Below are 21994 nucleotides of genomic sequence, written 5' to 3'. Positions count from 1 at the left end.
CAGGGCAATATAGCAAATATTTATTAAAGTGCAATCCTTGAAACTATCTGCCAGGAGTTAATATTTCTAAATGGTCTCCATCACTGTTATTTTGGTCCATTCAGTCATAAAAATAAGCTAGCTGCAAGAATTTGAGTCATTCCCAATACAGTGCATGATTCTTTTTAAAATCAGTTTGGTTCAAATCAAGCCTAATTTCAAATATCTGATTTGAACTGAATTTTATTTCCTTTGAATCTCAATATTGAATGAGAACTTTCTTGATCTGCATTCCCCACTTGATAATTCTTTAACCATGATGGGGAATATGGAAAGTCTGACTATGATAAAAGAAAAAAGTGCATTTATTTGATTCATTTTCATAATTCAGCAACATGATTCTAAATAGAAAACAAGAATGAGATCCCACATTTGTTGTACTACTCTTTGAAACAGTCATACACTGTTTTCTATAATACGCAACAGAGAAAAGTTTTTACCCTTATTTTTCTATTATTATAGAAAATATTGTAGAATTTTGAACATATTATGTTCAATATAATTAGGAAAGGTACAGACTAGCCATTGAAGCAAATATTCTAAAAGCGGCTGATGTGCAGTTGCTTTTAAGTAACATGTATTCCCCCTTGGAGTACTTTATAAATAAATATTCACAATCATTGTGGCGTTGCAGCTGTTTTGCTGGTTGTGTTATTAATAGTTAATATCTACTAAAAGCACAACCCAAAACCAAATATCAGCCCAATTTGATCATAGAAAGGCAGGAGAAATTAGTAAATGTACAGTACCACAAAAAATAGCAACTGTGTAATTTGTTATCATTTATTCATAGACAAATAACATCTTATGCTGCAATAGCTACAACAGCATTCTTACTAAGATATACATATAAATGCCTTTGCCTATTTCTTTCTATCATACTACAGCAAAGCATACAATTAAGATGAACCATTAAAACAATATTCCAACAGGATGATTTTAGAATACTCTTTATTTTTGTAAACGTATTACCAAAGTTTTGACCTGTGGCATGAGGTTTTGGTATAAGCAGTTTTTGTAATAATTTTACTTTATTTGGTTTTGCACAGGTGTGTGATTTTGAGTCAATCTTAATGATTGTGACTGCCTGTACAAATCCACACAGTTTTCCTGGTAACATCTTGAGAAATCACTTGCCTTTGTTTTGATCCCAGGGCTGAGTGTGAATACCTGTCCCAAAATCACCCAGCTGGCTTCGCGCCTACAGCAGGACTAGAACTCACAGTGCCATGCCTTTAATCACTGTACCAAATTGGCTCTCATGACTTTATTTAGTAGGGATAGCTTGATAGTAGCTTAATACAGTGGTGAGAAAAGGTAAATAATCTTTAACAAGAATTTAATTCCTGGCTTATCAACAGTGCATCAGGTTTCAATGACAAAATGGTCCAAACAGAAAAGAAAATTTGTATTTGAGCCACTTCTTCATGGTCTAGCACATGAATCACAATACAGGTACACTATGAAGAATGCCTTGGGTGAAATGAAATGAACAGTTCTATTCTTGAGTGACAGGGCACAGTTTGGAGGTGAATCTGATCTCTGAGAGCAAACAGATGAACTGATCAAAAGTAGACATAAATAAAACGAAGTTGAGTCAGTCACAAAGTCATACATATGTGTGGGCAGGCGCATCTGAACACACATACACAAATTCAGTATCAAGCTCCCCTCCTCCAAAATTCATGTGATTACTTTAACTTTAGTCTTTCTTCACCAGAAAACTTCTTGGGTTGCGCCATAAGGTTCCAGGGCTGCAATTTAGGGGGACATCAGAATGTGTTTTATATGTGTCCATGTTTTATACAGAACATTGATAAAAGAGCAAGAGAGCCACTGGAAGCACAGAGTCTGCAAATATTTTAATTTTGGTTCAGCTGTTCTTTCTCTTTACAGAATTTTAGAAATGGTTTAAAGTTTTAAGGAAATTTAAATATTCAAACATATATTTCAAGCATTTCAGTCTTAAACTAAGATTTAAACCCCTTAGTATTAAATAAAAAAGGGATTCCCTTGCAACTAAGCTTGAAAGGGTAACTTTGTGATTCTCCAGCCTAACCTGGAGCTCTAGCATTCCACGGAGTTCTCTATGGAAGTACTAACCAGGCCAAACTGTGCTTAGCTTAGCTTCCCAAACAAAGTCAACCAGAGGCTACAACCTCCTAATACGAAAGTAATCAAATGTAGAATCTTTGTAAAATATATTACCAACGTTCTGAACTGTGGCATGACAATTATACAACCAAGATACATTATTCTCATCTTATTAGAGCACCAAAAGATCTTAGAAAGTTTTGTCCTCATAAATTACTTAATAGACCATTATCTAGTGCAGTACCTGTGGACAATGAATCACAGCCATGGTCAAATAGTTCTCCCAGAGGACTACTACTATTGGTTCTTCTTGCCTGTTTCCCATCTATTGCATCCAAAGACTGATAGATGAAAAGGCCACAAGCACATGCAATATATGCCCAAGGTGGTGCCTAAAAGAGAATGTATGTAAAAAAGCAGCAACATGTAAATAAATGTATAGGTCTTAAATCAGGCATGAATCTCATATAGTGACAATCTATTCTACTGCGTGATTAGTTATGAAAAAATGCAAGTAATATTCGCTCTTTTATTCGTATCCAGTTCTGAAATTTCTTGCATACACAAAGAGTACTAACAGCAAAGCATATTAAGATTAAACCTAAATCATCTGCAAGTTTTGTAACTTAAAGGATTATTGCATATGTTTGGTGAACATGCACAACATTAGTTTGTTTTGTTTCAGCATATTTATTTAATCTGCACGGCCACCATCTTAACAAGTAACTCTAGCCAATGAATAAATGAAAAACAAATTCTATCATAATAGAGAAAGTAAAAAACAGCTAAGGAGAATGTTACAATCCATGGTGGTTAACACAATCAGGAGACATGACCCTTCAATGCTTGGGACCATGCACCTGAGCACATCTCAAAGTCTTTAGGGCCTTATGAAAAGTCTTCAGGGTCTAGGCTAATCTCCAGAGGAAGGGTTTTCCACAGGCATTATGACACAAAAAGCATACCTCCTGCACCCCACCAACTAGCCTTCCCTGGCTAATAGGACCCGAAGTATATCTATCCTGCTGGATCAGACTGGACGGAGCAAAGAACTGGGGGAAAATGATCCCTGGAGTAAACTGGTCCCAAGCTCTGGAGGTCTTTAAAGGTGGCAATCAACACCATGAATTGCACCTGCAAGACACCAGCAACCAATACAGCTCAGGGAGTACTGGTGTTACATATACTAAGTAACTGACACTATTTACTGTCACCATTTACATTGAAATCAGCCGCTGTAATTTGTAAACTAGCCAACAGCATAGCATTATATCAATCAATCAATCAGAATGGAGTTGGAAGGGACCTGGAAGGGAGGTCTTTTAGTCCATCCCCCTGCTCAAGCAGCAGACCCTATGCCATTTCAGACAAGGGGCTGTCCAGTCTTTTTTCAAAAACTTCCAGTGACAAAGCACCCAGAACTTCTGACAACAAGCTCTTCCACTGGTTAATTGTCCTCACAGATAGGAAGTTTCTCTTTAATTCCAGGTTGCTTTTCTCCTTGATTAGTTTCCATCCATTTTTTCTTCGTCTTGCCTTCTGGTGCTTTAGAAAATAAATTGACCCCCTTCTTTGTAGCAGCCCCTCAAATACTGGAATACTGCTATTGTGTCATCAGATGAATCCAGCCATGATGGTTTGTTCACAAGTTAAAAGTTCAGTGTTTACATGAGCCAGATGTTGTTTAATACTCAGCAATGACAGCCAATACATTTATTTTTATCGCTGAATAATAAATATAATGTATCCAGGGGAATCGGAAACAGCTTTCACAATTGGAAGGTAGCCTTGATTCTTTTTCCTGATATCCATCTCATTCTCTAATCTGGATGATAAAAGGTCTTCTTTTATATAGCATAGGATCCCTTTAACTTTTAATAGGGTGAAATGGTATTCTTATTTAAATATAAATTATGTTAGCCAAACTATTTGTTAGGGCAGGAACTACTGTCCCAAAAGTGCTTTTTCAAGAGGCAACTGGACTTTGTTTTTCTTTGAGGATGTTTTGCTTCAGAAAAGCAACCCCCCCCCCAAAAAAAAAAGTCCAGTTGCCTCTTGAAAAAGCACCTTTGGGACAACCATGACCTGGATGACTGAGAATATCCATAGGCAGGAACTACTGTACATACAGGTAGTCCTTGACGTACGACCACAATTGAGTCCAAAATTTCTGTTATTAAGTGAGACATTTGCTAAGTGAGTTCTGCCCATTTTACAACTTTTCTTTATGATAGTTGCTAAGTGAATCACTGCAGTTGATAAGTTAGTGACCTGGTTGTTAAGGGAATCTGAATTCCTCATTGACTTTGCTTATCAGAAGGGTGCAAAAGGGCATCATATGACCCTGAGACACAGCAAAGGTTATAAATATGTATCAGTTGCCAAGCATCTGAATTTTGGTCACATGATCATGGGGATGCTGGAAAGGTTGTGTCACATTTTTCAGTGCTGCTGTAACTTTGAATGGTCATTAACAAACTGTTTTAAGTAGAGGACTACCTATACAGGCTACAGTTCTAACACTCAGAATAACCTCACTTTCAGTGGAATATACTTTTATGCAAGCATGCATATATTTGCATTATAATTGCCCTAGTCCTAGAGTTCACAATAAAAGATTTAAATACCACATGTTTCAAGCTTTAAAACTATCCAGGATTAGACTGTCTTCCAATTAGTTGACTACATAATGGATTATTATTATTACTACTACTATACGATTGCATCACAGCGGCCAGTTGATTCGCCGGATTTAGCATTGATTACTAGTCGGGCCCCACCCAGGGGCCTAGGACGCCGTAACGTATTTTCGTAATATACGTGCAGATCCAAGCAGTGCAGCTTTTTGCATTTGACTGATGGTGATTTTGTCAAGTTTTAACTGTTTTAAATGTAATTCCAGTGCTTTTGGAATAGCACCCAGTGTGCCGATTACCACTGGAATTACCACTGCTGGTTTGTGCCATAATCGTTGGATTTCAATTTTTAAGTCCTGGTATTTCGCGACTTTTTCATTTTCCTTCTCCTCAACCCTGCTATCACCTGGTATTGTGATGTCTATGATTGTAACCTTCTTTTTCTCAACCAGTGTGATGTCTGGTGTGTTATGCGCTAGTATTTTGTCTGTTTGTATACGAAAATCCCACACAATCTTGACCATCTGATTTTTGGTGACTTTTTCAGGTTTATGTTCCCACCAGTTTGTTGATGTTTTAATATTATAATTTTTGCACAAATTCCAGTGGATCATTTGTGCTACTGAATTGTGCCGCAATTTATAATCAGTCTGCGTGATTTTTTTACAGCAGCTGAGTATGTGGTCAACAGTTTCATCAACTTCTTTGCAGAGTCTGCATTTGGCATCATCAGAGGATTTTTCGATTTTGGCCTTAATGGCATTTGTTCGGATAGCTTGTTCTTGCGCAGCCAGGATTAGTGACTCTGTTTCTTTCTTTAATGTACCTGTTGTTAACCATAACCAAGTTTTTTCACTGTCCACTTTATCTTTTTTTTTTCCAGAAATTGACCATGTAAGGCTTTGTTCTGCCAACTCTCCATTCTTGATTTTATCACATCTTTTCTGTATTCTTGTTTCGTCTGTTGGGCCTTCAGTAGATTTTTGTTCTTTACTTCGATTAATAGATGTTCTTGACTTTCTTTTAAATAATCAGCTAGTGCATGTTTTTCTTCTATTTATTATTATTATTATTATTATTATTATTATTAGTAGTAGTAGTAGTAGTAGTAGTAGTAGTAGTAGTAGTAGTATATACTGTATTTATTCATAAAATGATTTCTCTGTATTTGTTTCATTTGTTCTCCTATCTGATAGCTTTTCTGATGCTATATCATTACCAAAAACAAATAACCAAACCAAATATGCGGGCAACGGGGGGGGGGGATTCCTCTCTGCTGTATCTCAATCATGTCAGATGTAGAGTACTAAATGTGCTAAACGTACAAATTGTGCATCTGTGCCCAAATTAAAGAATCAATAATAAAAATCTGGGGATTTTCAGAGTTGAATTTGATCAAATCTGTATCTAAATACATTTTTCGTAGTACTTCCAAGATAAAACCAAATGTTAAAGTCTCTGTGGTTAAATGTAATTAGTCTCAATGCTGAACTTCTCCATGATTAAGCCTTTTCTTTTTTAAAAAAGAATGTCCGGTTGCTTTTTTGAGCCTTTTAAACAAGTTTTATAATCACAAAGATAAATATGTTTACGAGATATATCTATGCATATTCATATAACCGGGTTCTTGATTCATAAAAGCTTCCAGAGTCTGCCAATATGAATTTAGTTGCCTCTGGCAAAAATCTTTTGGACCTGAGATTTTATTGCTAATGGTGGAGGAAGGAACAAAAGTCAAAAAGAACATCTTAGTTCTTAGTTTAAAGGAAAGGATTAAAATATATTTTATAGCCCCTTAGAAGGATGACATTCATTCAATTTTGTACACCAGTGAAACTTCGCTTTAAAGTTTCCTTTCCAATTATAGTCTAACACCTTTATTTTTTTTCTCCCACTTCATTTAAACTTTATTAAAAATACACACAAATCTTCTTTCCTGATTATTTGTTTATACATTCAGGTATACTAACTAAAGAGTGCATGTTGTGTGTGTTTGTGTGTTTGTGTGTGTGTGTGTGTGTGCATGGTAAAAAGTAAGTGTGATTTTAATCAACATAGCTCTTCCAAACCAGTTTTAAAATTAAATCAATATAATATTCAAAAATCAGTAAAATAACAAATATAAGAACTACTGATACAGTTTTTCTAATCAGAGAAAGTGTATCTTTACTGCATTAAATCAGAGAACATCTAAATTTTTAAAACCTTATCTTAACATAAAGCAGACTATGATTGTGGTACAAATCCACATGGGGAATCCTAATCCATAAACACTTTCCAAATTAAATTAAATTCTGTATTGGCCTTGTTTCTGACATTGATGCATGCTTGCACAAGTTGATTTTCCCTTCATCTAAAGAAGGAATTATGATGCATAAGTTATCCAGGCACCTGTTATCATAATCAAAGCTCCCTCTGTACTTTGTAAGAATATAATTTAATGTTTGGCAGAAAAACAGCTGACAGGAAAGAAAATTAACCTTTAAGATCTGTTTCATTCTATAATAAATCATCATTCAGGATTAACAGAATTTCAACACTGCACCAAGTATGAAAAAATGATCCAACTTGATTATTGCATTTCCAACAGTTTTTGAAATTGGATTATCAGCACCGAATAATAATATGGCAAAGATAAAACATTTTACACTAGTTTTCTCTGCATGTAATATTTGCAGTGATCATCATGATGTCCTGAGCTAAGCGCATTGGGCTACAAGTGTACTCCACAGTTCACTATATTTGCCGTATATTTAATATTTGTCTTCCATTGATATTCCCATTGTTGCACATCAATTGTTCTGTTGAAATGCTGCAAGCATTTGAATGTAAAATATTTAAATATATTTGTTTCCTGAATCACATTTCAGTAACAATTTGTAAATAAGCCCCCAAAAGTGGTTCTGAATGCTGTGTTATATTTTTTCCCACATAGGTGCAAGTGTCTGAGCATTCCACCTTGATTTCAAAACTCCTTTTGAACTCCGCTGCTTATTTGAAGATAACAGGTAGATCTCGATTAGCAACTGCCTCGGACAACAACTGTTCAAAGTTACAACGGTGACCAAAACGGTAACTTTATGACTAATGTCCATGTTTATGACTTTTTCAATTAATATACTTTATCTTGTGCCTCACCCATTTTTCCCTACCCCCACCCCACCCTCCCAGAATAGAGAGATTGTCTAAATAAGGAATCTGTTCCTGAGCTGCTTTTCTCCACAATACAGCACTTACCCAAAATACCAAGTGATTAATAGAAGGTGGTAAGTTTGCGTATTCCACCATCGAGGATATATAATATACTTTGGTTGTTTAATATACTTACATCTATAGATAAATAAATAATGTTTGTGGTAGTGATAATAGAGGTATTTTGGTTGGAGAAATGTATGTATATATGTTTTGGTATGCAGGTAATGATACCATATTTTTGGTAAAAACTCAAATGATTTGCAGCAATTGTCAGATGGCCTGCATGATGCAACAATGAATATGGATTGGAATATTAATGTCTCAAATATCAAGATAGTTGTGTTCAACAGGAAAAATGGAATGGACAATTGAAAGTTACAGATGAGTGGCAAAAACCTAAAGCAAACAGTAAGCATTCTATCAAGAAAAAAATACATATAAATATGAAAAAACTGAGAAATTTCAGGATGTGCAAATGATGCAAAGATAATGGCTAATTTCTGATGTGAGGAACGAAAGTTTGTTGAAGTAAAGCAAAAAGAACTAATATATTTATTTTGGAAATGGCCATCAAATACTATAACAATTTTAGGTAGCATATAGTAAAAACAATTCAATTGAAACAAAATGCAAATGCCACAAATGTGAGAAGAACAATTATTAAAGGCAATCAAACATGTCACCACTTTAACTAAAGGCCTTTAAACAAGGCCCAGTTGGGGGGCAAATGCATTTTTTTGGGGGGGGAAGAGCGATATTCGAGGGAAAAAAAACTTCATTAAGAATATGCTTCCATTCACTTTGTTATATGGAAGTTGGAGCTTAGTATGTAAAGAGGAAAATAAGTTAGTCGATTTTGGGTACCTAACAGAGTTGCGGTGGTGCAGTGGTTAGAATGCAGTACTGCAGGCTACTTCTGCAGCCTGCTGGCTGTCTGCAATTTGGCAGATCGAATCTCACCAGGCTCAAGATTGATTCAGCCTTCCATTCTTCCGAGGTGAGTAAAATGAGGACCCGTAGTTGGGGACAATATGCTGATTCTGTAAACCGCTTAGAGAGGGCTATAAAAGCACTGTGAAGCGGTAAGTTTAAGTGCTATTGCTATTGCTAAGATTGGAAAAATGATCATATGGTTGTTTTCAAATTCTTTTTGCATTTCTTTTATTTTGAATGCAACTGTTGCCATTCTATTAGTCCCTCCTCACAAATTTTTATCTGAAACATCCTCATCAATATTCATTAAGTATTAAATGCTTTGCCCCCAATTATAGTATCATAAGTAGTAAAATGTCAGCTCTGTATTTAGAGGGTAAACATTTTGAAAAATCCATTGTAGAGCTATAAAAAAGATCTAAGCACTTGAAAAGCTAAAATAGGAAAACATAGCCTTTTTAAAAAAGTAATTTTGGAGAAAAAGAATCAAAGGAGTTAGCCATCTGTAGCAAATAATGAAAGATATGCTTAGATTAATTTTTTTAAACATGTTCCTATCAGTGCAAAATGCTGTGAGATGTTAACAAAAAATTATTCTGCACAACCATCAGCTAGGGAGATGTTTAAGGTACACACTATCTTTTCTCAGGATAACATAAGTGAATTTGATAACAACGAGCAATCTTTCAAACTTTCACTAGTTTAATGAAATAGCAATTTAAAATAAGATATTCACAAATGAGTAGCTATTCATCTTTCACATGAAAGATTTAATTAGGAATCCTATTTAGTAACTGTTAAATAGTTCATTAGTAAAAGTAGTAGAACAACTAACTCAGCATAAACTAGCTAAATGCTGATTGGGCTATATAATATACAGTATATTAAAGAGTTTTGTTTGGAAGCAAGAAGTTATTGATAGCAAGCAGAGATAAATGTTAACAAGTATCTGGAACTTTTTAAAATTATTGAATCTTATCCTGAGATTGGGTGGCAACTGCCCAGTACCAATCACAGCAGAGCTGCCTTAAGAACTGCAAACAGGTATATCCTCAAACACTCCAAACAATTGTTTTATGGAACTGAAGATGTCAGCTCTTTAATATAAATCAGGCTTGAATGCCAAAGTCATGAATACCAAAACTATTTTTATTATAGGGTTACAGCAACAGAATTTTGCAACTTCAAATGTGTCTAACTCATTTCTCTTTGCCTTCATTCTAAAGAGAATAGGAAGAATCAAGTCAGAGACGCTTTCTCAAATCTCAATCTGTTTTCTGATGATATTTCTCTCATCTGATCTTTGCCTTAACTATGGTTCTTCCTCCTTTTCCTCAAGATTATCTCAGCCCATTACAGAAGTTCTGCATAGCTTAAATGTATGTATCTCATAATTTACACTGGCACTGAATTAAAGGAGAGAATTTTGCAATACATTTTAATAGATGTACCTTCCCTACATAGATGTTTTTCACATATGTTGGGCTTCAATTCCCATAATATCAAGCTAGCAAGATCTTGCACAAGAGTGGTTCGCCTTTTTTCCTCACAAATCTGCAAATTTCACAGAATATTAACAAAACCAATAATAAAATTAACAGTGATCCATTAATAGAAATAAATCCTCATCCCAAAAAAGTATCAGAGATCTTAACTTACCTGTTCAGTTGCTGTTGGACAGTAAAATACTAATATTATGGTTGTGCAGATGTTTATTATCAGTCCAACAATTGTAATCAGATTAGGGGCAATCCAGGTTGGTACTCTTCGCACTAACCACTCCCAGTAACCTTGCATAAGTGGCTCAAGTAGGGACCGTCCAGCACTTTGATATTTGTGTTCTTCTAATCGTTTTAACTGATGCTTTGATAAAGGTGGTGTTGGCAACTGAAGCAATTTGCTCAATGTACATCCTGTAGAAGGAACGTGACCATAGCGTGCAGGGGATTCCAGATGCAATTCCCCACATCGTTTCTTCAGTGATCGATTCCCACTCATGGATTTATTCACTTTAAAGTCTGTATCTGACAAAGTTTAATTGTTGTAAAGAAACATAAGATCCTGGAACAAAAAGTATTTAGATTAATATAAGAAGAAAAATATTGTAAAATTTTCAAGTGTTTAATGGTGAGAAGTATAACAGCTGAAGGTCCAGAATATTTGTAAATACATTAAACCAAGCTATAGTTGCATCAACTTTAATATTCCTTTTTTTAAAAATAAATGCAACAGTCTAGTGAATACACTATAGTTTGGGGCTTGTTACTGAGGAGACTGAAGAAAGGTCATGGAGCGTCAACAGGTAACTATGAGACACTCATTTTCTTTCAGCCCAACCCATTTTACAGGTTTCTTGTGAAAGTAAAATGAAAGGACATTCACAACTAAGCTGCCTTGAGATCCTGGAGAAAAGTTATGACATAAATCTAAGTAACAATAATAGGTGCCTTGAGTGTAATTCCAAAATATCTAAAGCATAACTTAAACACCCTTGACACTGACAAAATCGCCATCAGTCCATTGCAAAAAGCAGATTTACTTGGAACAACTTACATCCTATGATAGTATCTTTAATATTATTCCACAATATCTCTCTATACAAAGTACTTAGGAACTACTAAATAGGTAAAGAAAAATACTAAATCCAGTCTAAACATCTGGTTGACTGTGCGACCAACAACAATAAAGAATAAAAATGAAAAATAATTACATTATGGAAAGTCATCTCATCTCAAAAAAGTACTTACTGATTCTTACTAGTTAAGGTAATCCTTAATACTGATTAGTTCAGAAATGAAAACACATTCAAATACATGGTTCCTATGGGTAAAACGTCTATCTCTTGATCGGAGTCATCAAATTTTTAAAATAATTTTCAGAAACAAATCCTTCTGTTCATTAAATTCTTAATCCTATTTGCTTTCCTTTCTTTTAATCTTCCCCCTCCACATAAATAAAGTGTGCTGCCCACATTCAGTAACTTCTTACTATTCCCTGGAGCACTATTTATGGATTATGTTAGGGATTACATTGAAGATGCACTTCTGTCATGACAGATGCATTAAAAAGAGAGGGGAGACCGGAGGGCCAATGTCAGGAGTATTATGGGCTGCAGAGATATGTATGGTAAACTAAATCAAAACAATGGAATAAGTTTGTAACCTACTTCATATTCCAAATTCTTTGAAGTTATCAGCTTCTCCATTTAACAATTAAGAGTATTTAAAACTGGTCTTTACTAATAGGAGACTTTATTACTTTCTATAAAATCACGAAGTATTGATATATCTTTTGCAGAAAATTAGTTAACTGATTCACATGTCAGTAAATCTAAGGCACCCAGTAAATACAATAACTAAAAGAAAATGCAATCAATAAAAAGAAGTTTTCGCAATTTTATATGTAACTCTCTTAAGTGAGCTGCAGAAGAACACTACTGAGGAAATCTTGTTACTCTTAATGTAATTTCAGTGACAAAAAGACTTGGGAGGAAAGTGTACTGTGATTTTACAAATAAGGCGGGTTTCTACAATGTACAAGACTCCAATTTTAGCTTTTCGTTAAAGGAAAGCAGATATGGCAATTAACACTTTGCCCGAAACGCTGATGCATCTCCACCAATACACCAGGCAGTCGAAAATCTAAACACAACTCAAACCAGATATTTCAATCTTGAAAATCCATACAAGGCTGAGGCACATTTTATTTTATGCGTGCCACCCCTGTATTTGACACAAAACACTCTGCTTATATCTATGCGGAGGAGAGGGTTGTTTTGACTTGTCCCCGGCATTTGAAGAACGCCCGCTCCGATTACATCGCTCCCTCCACGGACGGACTGACTGATCGCCAGCCTGTCCGGGCATAAACGACAGCAGCCCTCTCCGAGTGGAAAAACAAGGCAGCGCAAGCGACACCCTCCCTGCCTCTTCCGCAGGAGCCTACGAGGCTCAGCAAGAGAGAAAAGAAGGACGACCATTGTCCACCCACCTCGCGGCAGGTGAGGCAGAGAGACTCAACACGGGTCAACCTTCTTTGGCTGAACTCGAAGGGACACCCGACGCCCGCCAGAGGCCAAGCTTCTACCACCCAACAGAGCCAATTCCGAAGCACAGCAAAAACACCCGGCATTTACCTTTACCAGCCTCTTCGCCCAGGAGGCGCGTTTACGTCCTTTTTTTTACGCCTGCCGTAAATAAGGCCGGCTGCGTGGTTGCCTAGGAAGGGCACGCGACTGGAACAGGCAACTAACGGAGCAGGGGGCGTGCGTCGGACACCCGGAGAGTGGTGCTTTGATGCGCATGGGCAAAGAGGAGGCAACCATACGCGGGGTTGGGTGGGAAGGAGCGAACTCTGATTGCTTCCGTCGTTTCCCGCCCACTTGCACAGGCCGGCCCTCGGAGGGCGCCAGGGGGCGGTGAGATGAGGCGGTTGCAAGAGAGCGTGAGCTTAAATAACTGGAGTAACCTCGTTTGGGGGGATGGAATGTCAGAGCGCGCTTCGCCCAACACAAACGACGACGGGGTTATATTCAGTCAGGCTCCACCCTGCAAGGGACAGCGCTGCTTTCTCTGCCGCTCGGGCCGGAGGAGGAGAGGAGGAGGCTGCCGACGCGCTGCTGGTGGCGGAAGTTGAGTTTGCATCGTGTGAGACAGCTTTTTAAAGTCTGGGTCTAGGGTATGTCCGGGGTGAGGGCGAAGTCATAAAATAGAAATAGAAAGCTGAAGAAGAGTAATCGTTGCAGCTGTTGCTTTTATGTTTTGTATTTTTCGAAACACCAGGAAAAGAGAGAGAATATATAATGTTCTTACGGTGGTGCCCGAGAGAGGAGAGGACAAGCTTTCCTTAGGAAAATAGCTTTCTCCTCCAGCCCCTTCCTAATCTGGCTGAACCACTTGTCTGAAGCAGAGACACTCGGATTCAGGTGTTGCCGACCGACAGTTGCTAGTGATAATAATAGATCGGCTTTGTCAGGTATTTTGTCCCTCTTTCCTGTTTTCTCTGGTTTAAAAAGAAGAAAAAAACAAAATATGGGCAGGTCTTAAATGTGAAACTGAAACGGCTACTTCTCCATAATACAGTATGGAGAACAAACAGTGTAAAAAATTTTTTTTCTTAATAAAGAGTATTATTGATAGTGTAGTTTAAAGATGCTGTGCTCAGTTCTCTCGTCCAATTGATCCAAATTATATAGAGGTTTTGAATTTTGAATTGCATTACAGGGAGACAGGGGTTAATGGATAAAGAGATTGATCGATAACTGGCTGAGATTTGTCTCGGGACAGAGTAAATGTTTCATTGAAAAGGAGCAATTGAGTTTCAAAACGGGCTGCAGAAAATATTGATTGCATGGGTTTGACTAGTTACAGAATTTCATTGGCATCCATCATCCCAGTTCCATAGAAGTCACAATGGATAAGACTGTAGCCATTTACCAAGGCACAATATGTAACAAAGATGAATTAGAAGTCAAGATGGACTTTTATTCTTCTCTGCAACTCATAATATTTCTAAATAATTGCAGATGCAAAAATACTTTTTCACTGGTTAAGACAGCCCTTGTTTGTAGGTGCTTTTTAAAATCTTGAAAAACGGAAGACAGAAAAAAAGTTTCTTCTCATTCTACCCATTCCCTTTTGAGACCTTTCAGATATTCAGCAATTCAGTTTTCTTTCTTCTACTTATCTGTTTTGATATTATCTCATCTCTGGGCAATTAATGTCTCACTATTACCAATGTTAAAGTGCAGTAGTTAATTATCTAAGGCTATTCTATTTTATTGGTTGCAATTCCAGTGGCACATTGTTGTGCAACAAAACAAAATACTTGTAGAATGTTGCTTTGCTCCAGAATTAGCTTCTGTGGGTATGTACCTTATATCATCATAATTATTACAGAGACTTTTATACTCTCTCTGTTGTTGAATCAATGTGGCTTATAAAGTTAAGATTGCATTTAAATATAACAATGAAACATGCATATTATAATATTATAACAGTCCATAATAAGCAATGTCCTTCATTTTCTATTGTTTGTCCTACCCTTTGGAATCTCTCTCCTTCTCTCCCCACTTTCTCTCCCCCCTCCTCACACACACACTACGGAGATCAGATTAGTCATGAATCTATCAGCTTTTCATAAGGCTTTAAAGAATTGGCTTTGCCATTGGATGCGAGGATCTCAGTGTGTGACAGTAACCATGCCATGATTTATGTTAATTGTTGTTGATAATGAATTTTGGAATAACATGGCTATGAATTGTGTTCTGTTTTTAAATATGATTCTATAATTTAATTCTATGTTTAATTAATTTTAATATTGCATAAATTTTATTTTGTTTTTAATTGATGTAGCTACCTAGAGCCATATATTTGAAATGGACAGCTACATAAATTGAGATAATAAATCATGTGTACATCCTTTACTCATTCCACAACTTCCAAATATTCATCAAAAAGGGTGAAACTTAACAAGCCTTTCAATTAACAAAAGTGAGGATGCATATTTTATTTCAGAGATAAATTATTCTTTAAGAAGGCAACTTACACATTGAGAGATTGTCTCTGAGCTCTCATGGAAGATGAAACTCTTAGCATATACTCCCTGCAAGTATATTTTGGAGAGATTCTATTTGAAGTAAGCAATCTTAGAGATAATCAGGTCCTCAGCCATGTAGACTTTATAGTCTATTGATTGTAGTTGTGGGCATCAGGCTAAAAATTGGGAGACTGAGTTCAAGTTCCACTAGAAGCCATCTGGATTCCCTCATGCCAGTTTCTTGACAAAAATGCCAAATCCAGTCTAAACATATGGCTGACATAATAGGCTCTTGGAAGCAGTCCCAAAACAATTGGAACACCACTTGAACACCACTGGCATTGACAACATCAACACCAGTCAATTGCAAAAAACATCTTTATTTGGAATAGCTTACATCCTGTGACAGTACCTTTAACAATATCAAACAATATCTGCCTATCCCAGAGTCCTTGGGAAAAACTCGATAGACAAAAATGTGAAATCCAGTCTCGTCAGAATCTAATTCAGTTCCTGCAGTGCTAGTGTTTTGTGACATATCAGATTATTTCCTTTAGATGTATTTTGCATTATCTCCAGTTTCTAGATGGTCTTTAAAGGCAGTCCTGTGGAGTTGGAATGGAGGATGAGGGAGGCGTAAATGTGGTTGTTTGTACTTTCTGTTACAAAATATATAATTGTATATATTAAAGGCTAAATTGGGTTCCACTTATTTTTAGACTAAAAGATAAAGGTTATCAACATTTTGATTTGATTTTTCATTCCCCCACTTCCTCTTCTTAAAAACACGCTCCAAATAGTTTGTTCACTTTATCATCGTTTGAGCTAGAGTTAGAACATAACTTAAATAGTGAAGCTGAAAATACTGTTTCGAATGATTTCTGATTCGATAATTCAATGAAAAGATTGGACTGGAAATATTTTCCAATACAGGACAGAAGGATAGTATATTAATGAATTAGAAGAAATTGGATGATGTAGAAATGTTGTTGTAAATAAATACATACAATTTATTTGCTTTCAAGGCAAGAAGAAAGAAAATGTTATTTATTTATTTCAGTATTTGACTCTGGATCATTTTGAAATGTGGTGGTTTCAGCAAGGACTGAGTTTCTTGCCTTCTGCCCTGGTTATTTGCTCGTCTGCTGCTTTAGTGTTTCCATATGTTATTGGAGTACTCTTAAACCATATTGACCCATTGGTACCCTATATCAGGTCAGTATACTTTATATTTTTGCATTGCAATTTATGTTCAAATGTTACACCTATGAAACTTTTCTTACTCTCCTGTTTTTTGCTTTAAAAGTTTTTTAAAATGGAGTTACCGTATTTTTTGGAGTATAAAACACACCAAGATTTTGAAGAGGCAAATTAAAAAAAAAAGTTTTTGCACTCTGCAGAACTCCCCAAAATGGCCTGTTTTTCACGACAACAGGCCCGGTTTTTGTCACAAAAAGGGCATGCATAACCTTTAGGAAGCTTGTGGAGTGCTCCTGGAAACTGGGGGGGGGCAGCCCCCAGGAGCACTCTAGAAGCCTCCTAAAGGCTATGCACGGCCATTTTTGCAAAGGGCAGGATTTTGGAGGCCAAAAATACAATTCAATGTATAAGACGCCCCAGATTTTCACCCTCTTTTTTTAGGGAAAAGGGTGCGTCTTATACTCCGAAAAATACAGTAGGTTAAAACCACAGCATTTAATAATTTGAGTTTGTTATTAGATGAAATGACAAATTTAAAATACACTAACATTCCTTTTGAATTTGAAAGACTTAACAGCAGTAGTAGATTTTTTTTCTTTATTGTCAATTTTCTTTTAACAAACATTGTTAGGTTTATCTCTTTATATCAAAATGGATGAAGTTTATTTCATAATCTATTCATAAGATACATAGACATGCACTTATATATAACAATAGCAATAGCAGCCTTATAGTGCTTCATAGTGCTTTACAGCCCCTCTAGGTGGTTTACAGAATTAGCATATTGCCCCGAACAATCTGGATCCTCATTTTACCGACCTTGAGCTGATCAGAATTGAACTCTGGCAGCTGGCAGAATTAGCCTGCAATGCTGCATTCTAACCACAGCCAACACACACACACACACACACACACACACACACACACACACACATACATTTATACAGACATACTGAAGTGATTGTTCCCTCTTTCCCTTGTTCTTTTAATTAGATTTGCAAACGGTTACCAAGCTGGCAGGATATCAAATGTATTTCCATATTTATTTTCTTACTTTAAATATATTTTTTCATTCATATAATATTTTCCAAAATGGCTTCTGTGTTAAAAAAGTACCTGTTTTAGACCAAATATATAATGTAAGAAACAGGGATGAATATGCTTAGAAATCTCCTTTCAAAGCTTCTTGAACTGAATTGGAATGAAGAAAGTACAGGAACACACTGGTGATTTTCTTTGTTTCCTTTCATTGTGGAACTTCACAGTACAAATAATTCTGAACTTAACGACCAGAGCTGAAGTTATAATGGACCCTACCAAAGGTACTTATGAGTCATCTCTCTCACAGTCACAGGATAGCATTTCAGGCAGTTGGTCCACATTTATGGCCATTTACAGCATCCGGTAGTCATGTGACCATGATTTACAACATTTTACTGAAAATTCACTGAAGAGCCTAATGCTGGGAAAGATTGAGGGCAAAAGAAGAAGGGGACGACAGAGAATAAGGTGGCTGGATGGAGTCACCGAAGCAGTAGATAGCTTAAATGAACTTTGGGGGAGTCCATGGGGTCGCAATGAGTCGGACATGACTTGCAACTAACAACACCACTGAAAATTGGCATTTACTTCCAATTTTGTCAAAAACATTTGGTAGCAAACAACAGGTTTACTTAATTATCGTGGTGTTTGCTTAATGACTGGATTTGTTTAATGACTTCTGCAAAAAAAAAAAACTTGACCCATTTTATGGCTAGCACAAATTACAGCTGGAATGGGCAGTCTGCATTATGGTCATAAGTCAAGAACTATATCTAAAGATGCTTATTGGATCATTCCCAAGGTGTTCATAGGCCCAATAAATTTAATTTCAAATAATGTCAGGTTTTATCATCTTGGTTCCTTTGGTGTATATTACAACTCTATAATTATGATGGATGTATATCTGAACTTTCATTTACTTCTGGAAATACTGTATAAAAACTTGTTCTTTTCCTTCCTCTCCCCACCACATCAATTTTGCTGTAAATTTAAATTCTTATATTTGTATCTTTTACATTTTCCATATTTTTAAAGCTTCTAGCTCATGGGTGTCCAACCTTTTTGGCTTGCCTGGACAACATATACAAATATTATATATAAAATATACAAAAAACAAACTTTCTTTATTTTTAAAAATATTTTCATTATATCTTGTGGGGCCATGTTACTAAATGTTCAGGGCCGCATGTGACCCATTGACCTTAGGTTGGACATGCCTGCTCTAGCTAATTAGTAGAACTAAAAATTGGACTGCTAAAGATGTCAAGAGTTTCAGATTACATCTTGGCTCCACGACTCAAAGCAACTATACCTCTATTAAAAGGGACCAGCAAAAGAGAACACTTAGTTCTGCAGTCAGAATCTATACCAAATGTCTGTCCTTCACATCTCGAAATAGTAAAAATTATTTACATAGTTCCTGCATTTACAATGAGCTGTCTGAAGTTCTAAAGCATGTCAGTTGCAATTCATTGTACTTTATTATTAGAGAATAAAGAGATTTGAGATTTGCATGTACAATTGTACAATGTTAAATAAGGTACAGTATTTTCTTTCTCTTCCTCTTAGTTCAAGCTGCTGCTTCTCTTTTTTTAGCAAGCCTTGGTTCTAAACCAGTTTGACATATTGCTCCTCAAAACTTGGTATTTGCTTATGAATTGCAAGACTACAGTATCTATTAAGATATTTGATCTCCTATATATTATCTAGGAAGCAATAGCTTAGGCCTGGGTTAGAGATGTTATTTTGTAAGCATCATTGTATAATTGAAGCTGGAATTAGTATATCTCTGCAATGCTTTTCTCTCCAAAATAGCAGTGACTGCAGTTCCTTGAGCTGTTATTTGATTTATTAAAGTATAAATTCATTATTATTGATATTATCAATGTTTGACCTCAATTACTACTTAGGGGCTTCAGTGGCATCCTTGGCTTCTGATCTTAAATGAAACTGAAAAGAAATATTAGGACTCAGATTTATGTCTTAACAGTCTTAAGTTACCCTGAACTGACTTATGTAAAACAGGCGTAACCACTTTATGCTATGTAAATATTAGCCATTATTTACAAATATGTATTTCCTGTTTTTAAATGTATATGCTTTGGTAAGTATAATTATGCTCTGTTTAGTGTATGATAAACTATTTCAATACAGTTTGACTGCATCTATTTTACTGCCTGACAAGTTAGGGAAGTTCTTTCCTGAGTTTTTCTCCTCTGCTCATTATGCACCTATGTGCTACACCCGCTCTTATCTGATCATTTCTTGGGAACATCCCCAGTCTCCTAGGGTCAGTCCCACATATCATTACAAATATTTTTTTGGGAAAGAAAAAAAATTGTATACATTGCTGATCTTAGCTGATTCTAAAATATTTAGCAGGCTTAGATGTAGGAGTGGCTGGATGAAAAATCTTCAGGAACTCCCAGGTATGTAGGCTTTGTATGGGATTAAAAATACATCATGGAGATAGGTATTGGGAAACCACTATCCCCGTGATGGCGAACCTATGGCACGCGTGCCACAGGTGGCACGCGAAGCCATTTCTGGGGGCACGCGAGGCATTGTCCTGTGTCAGCTCCAGCGCGCATGTGCGCGCTGGCCAGCTGATTTTCGCATTCATTTTGGGCGGTTTTTCAGCCTCTGGGGGCTTCAAAAAAGGCTCCTGAAATCTCCTGAGGCACAAAACGGAAGTTGCGCGTCACCCCAGCACAGCTACGGCCCTCTTAGGGGGCAAGGCGTGGGGGCTGGATTAAATTGTGGGTTGGGCACGCGAGCGTGCGGGATAGCACACATGCTCGTGCTTTTGGCACCTGAGGCGAAAAAGGTTCGCCATCACTGCCCTATGGGATTTCCCCATGCATTTCACCGGAAAGCATTGAAGGTGGAGACTCGAAAAGTTGAGCCCCTCCTAACCATATCAAAATGCTAGGAATCCTTTGGTGAGGTCGGTTTTTCCTCCAAATTCAAGGGGGCCTAACCCTAACCCTAAGTTGGTTTTCTCCCCCTATGGGATTTCCCCATGTATTTCACCGGGAAGCATAGATGGTGGGGACTCGAAAAGGCCACCCCCTTCTATCCATTCCCATGGGTTAGGAATCCGTTAGTGAGGTCGGTTTTTCCCTCCGAATTCAAGGGGGCCCAACCCTAACCCTAAGATGGTTTTTTCCCCCTATAGAATTTCCCCATTTATTTCACCGTAAATCATTGAAGGTGGGGACTCGAAAAGTTGAGCCCCTCCTAACCATATCAAAAGGCGAGGAATACCTTGGTGAGGTCGCTTTTTCCATCCGAATTCAAGGGGGCCTAACCCTAACTTGGGTTTTTCCCCCTATGGGATTTCCCCATGTATTTCAACAGAAAGCATAGAAGGTGAGGACTCGAAACGTTGACCCCCCCATAATAATATCGAAAGGCTAGGAATCCGTTGGTGAGGTCGGTTTTTCCCTCTGAATTCAAGGGGGTGTAACCCTAACCCAGCGGTTCTCAAATAGTGGGGCGCGCCCCCCTGGGGGGGCGCGAGGCTCCGTAAAGGGGGGCGCGAAGGCTCCCTTTCCATCTGGGTGCAACGGCGTGGGCGGCGTGGGCGAGGCATAATATATCCCGCCTGGAAGTGGCAGCACTTCGTACTGTGGATTTTCATTGGCGCCGCGGGCTGGAGCTGTGCACGAAGCCTGCTCGGGCGGGGGTGGGAGGGAGGGAAGCATGGCTGTCCCAGGCTTCCTTCCCTCCCCCCCCCCAGCCCAAGCAGACTTTTTGCACAGCTCCAGCCCGCGGCTCTGATGAGTCTCTGAGCAGTCCCCAGCGCTGCCACTTCAAGCCGGGATATATTCTGCCATGCCCTCGGCGGCGTCTTTATGCAGGTAGCTCGCCTCCCCGCCAGCCCGTCTGGAAGCGGAAGAGCAACAGCCGCTGTTGGGGAAGGGACAAAGGGGCGGCGGTCGCCCGATCTTGCCACCGCCACCCATTCGCCCCTGGTAACGGCGACTGTTGTGCTGCTGCTTCCAGCTGGGATGCTGGAGGAGCTGCTGGCAGGGAGGGAGGGAAGAAAGGGAGGAGGGAGTAAGGATAGACAAGCAAGAGGGAAAGGGGAAAGAAGGCAAGCAGGCAGGAAGGAGGCAGAAGGAAGGAGGGAAGAATGGAACTGGAAGGGAGGCAGGGAAGGAGGGAGGGAGAAAGGAAGGATAGGAGGATAGGGAAAGAGGAAAGAAGGCAGGCAGGCAGGGGGAAAGAGGAAGGAGGGAACTGGAAGGGAGGCAGGAAGGAAGGGAAGGAGGAAGGGAGGGTGGAAGGAAGGATAGACAAGTAAGAGGGAAAGA

General features: G+C 37.8%; 2 protein-coding genes across 5 annotated transcripts in view; one reads left to right on the top strand and one right to left on the bottom strand.

Annotated features, from left to right (window-relative positions):
* Window positions 1-13170, bottom strand: part of CEPT1 (choline/ethanolamine phosphotransferase 1) — a 39821-nt gene extending 26651 nt beyond the window's left edge. Inside the window, exons 1-3 of the mRNA XM_081948875.1 lie at window positions 13033-13170; window positions 10557-10958; window positions 2378-2525 (exon numbers count right to left, since the gene is read on the bottom strand). Of these exons, the coding sequence (XP_081805001.1) occupies window positions 2378-2525; window positions 10557-10895 (487 nt within the window). The 5' untranslated portion in view covers window positions 10896-10958; window positions 13033-13170. The remainder of the gene's footprint in view (window positions 1-2377; window positions 2526-10556; window positions 10959-13032) is intronic.
* A 257-nt stretch (window positions 13171-13427) lies between these two features.
* DRAM2 (DNA damage regulated autophagy modulator 2) overlaps window positions 13428-21994 on the top strand; it is an 87965-nt gene continuing 79398 nt past the window's right edge. The window contains exons 1-4 of one of the 4 annotated variants that reach the window (XM_081948877.1): window positions 13500-13574; window positions 13679-13871; window positions 15251-15388; window positions 16495-16649. In XM_081948877.1, coding sequence (XP_081805003.1) covers window positions 16519-16649 — 131 coding nt within the window. In that variant the 5' untranslated portion in view covers window positions 13500-13574; window positions 13679-13871; window positions 15251-15388; window positions 16495-16518. Of the gene's footprint in view, window positions 13575-13678; window positions 13872-15250; window positions 15389-16494; window positions 16650-21994 lie in introns of those variants that run through there. The other 3 variants (XM_081948878.1, XM_081948879.1, XM_081948876.1) reach the window with 3 other exon arrangements.

This window comes from Natrix helvetica, assembly GCF_964273705.1.
Source record: "Natrix helvetica genome assembly, chromosome: 3".
In the NCBI taxonomy this organism is placed as follows: domain Eukaryota; kingdom Metazoa; phylum Chordata; class Lepidosauria; order Squamata; family Natricidae; genus Natrix; species Natrix helvetica.
Note: the sequence above shows the minus strand (reverse complement) of the source record. Positions and strands in the feature narration are given on the sequence as shown.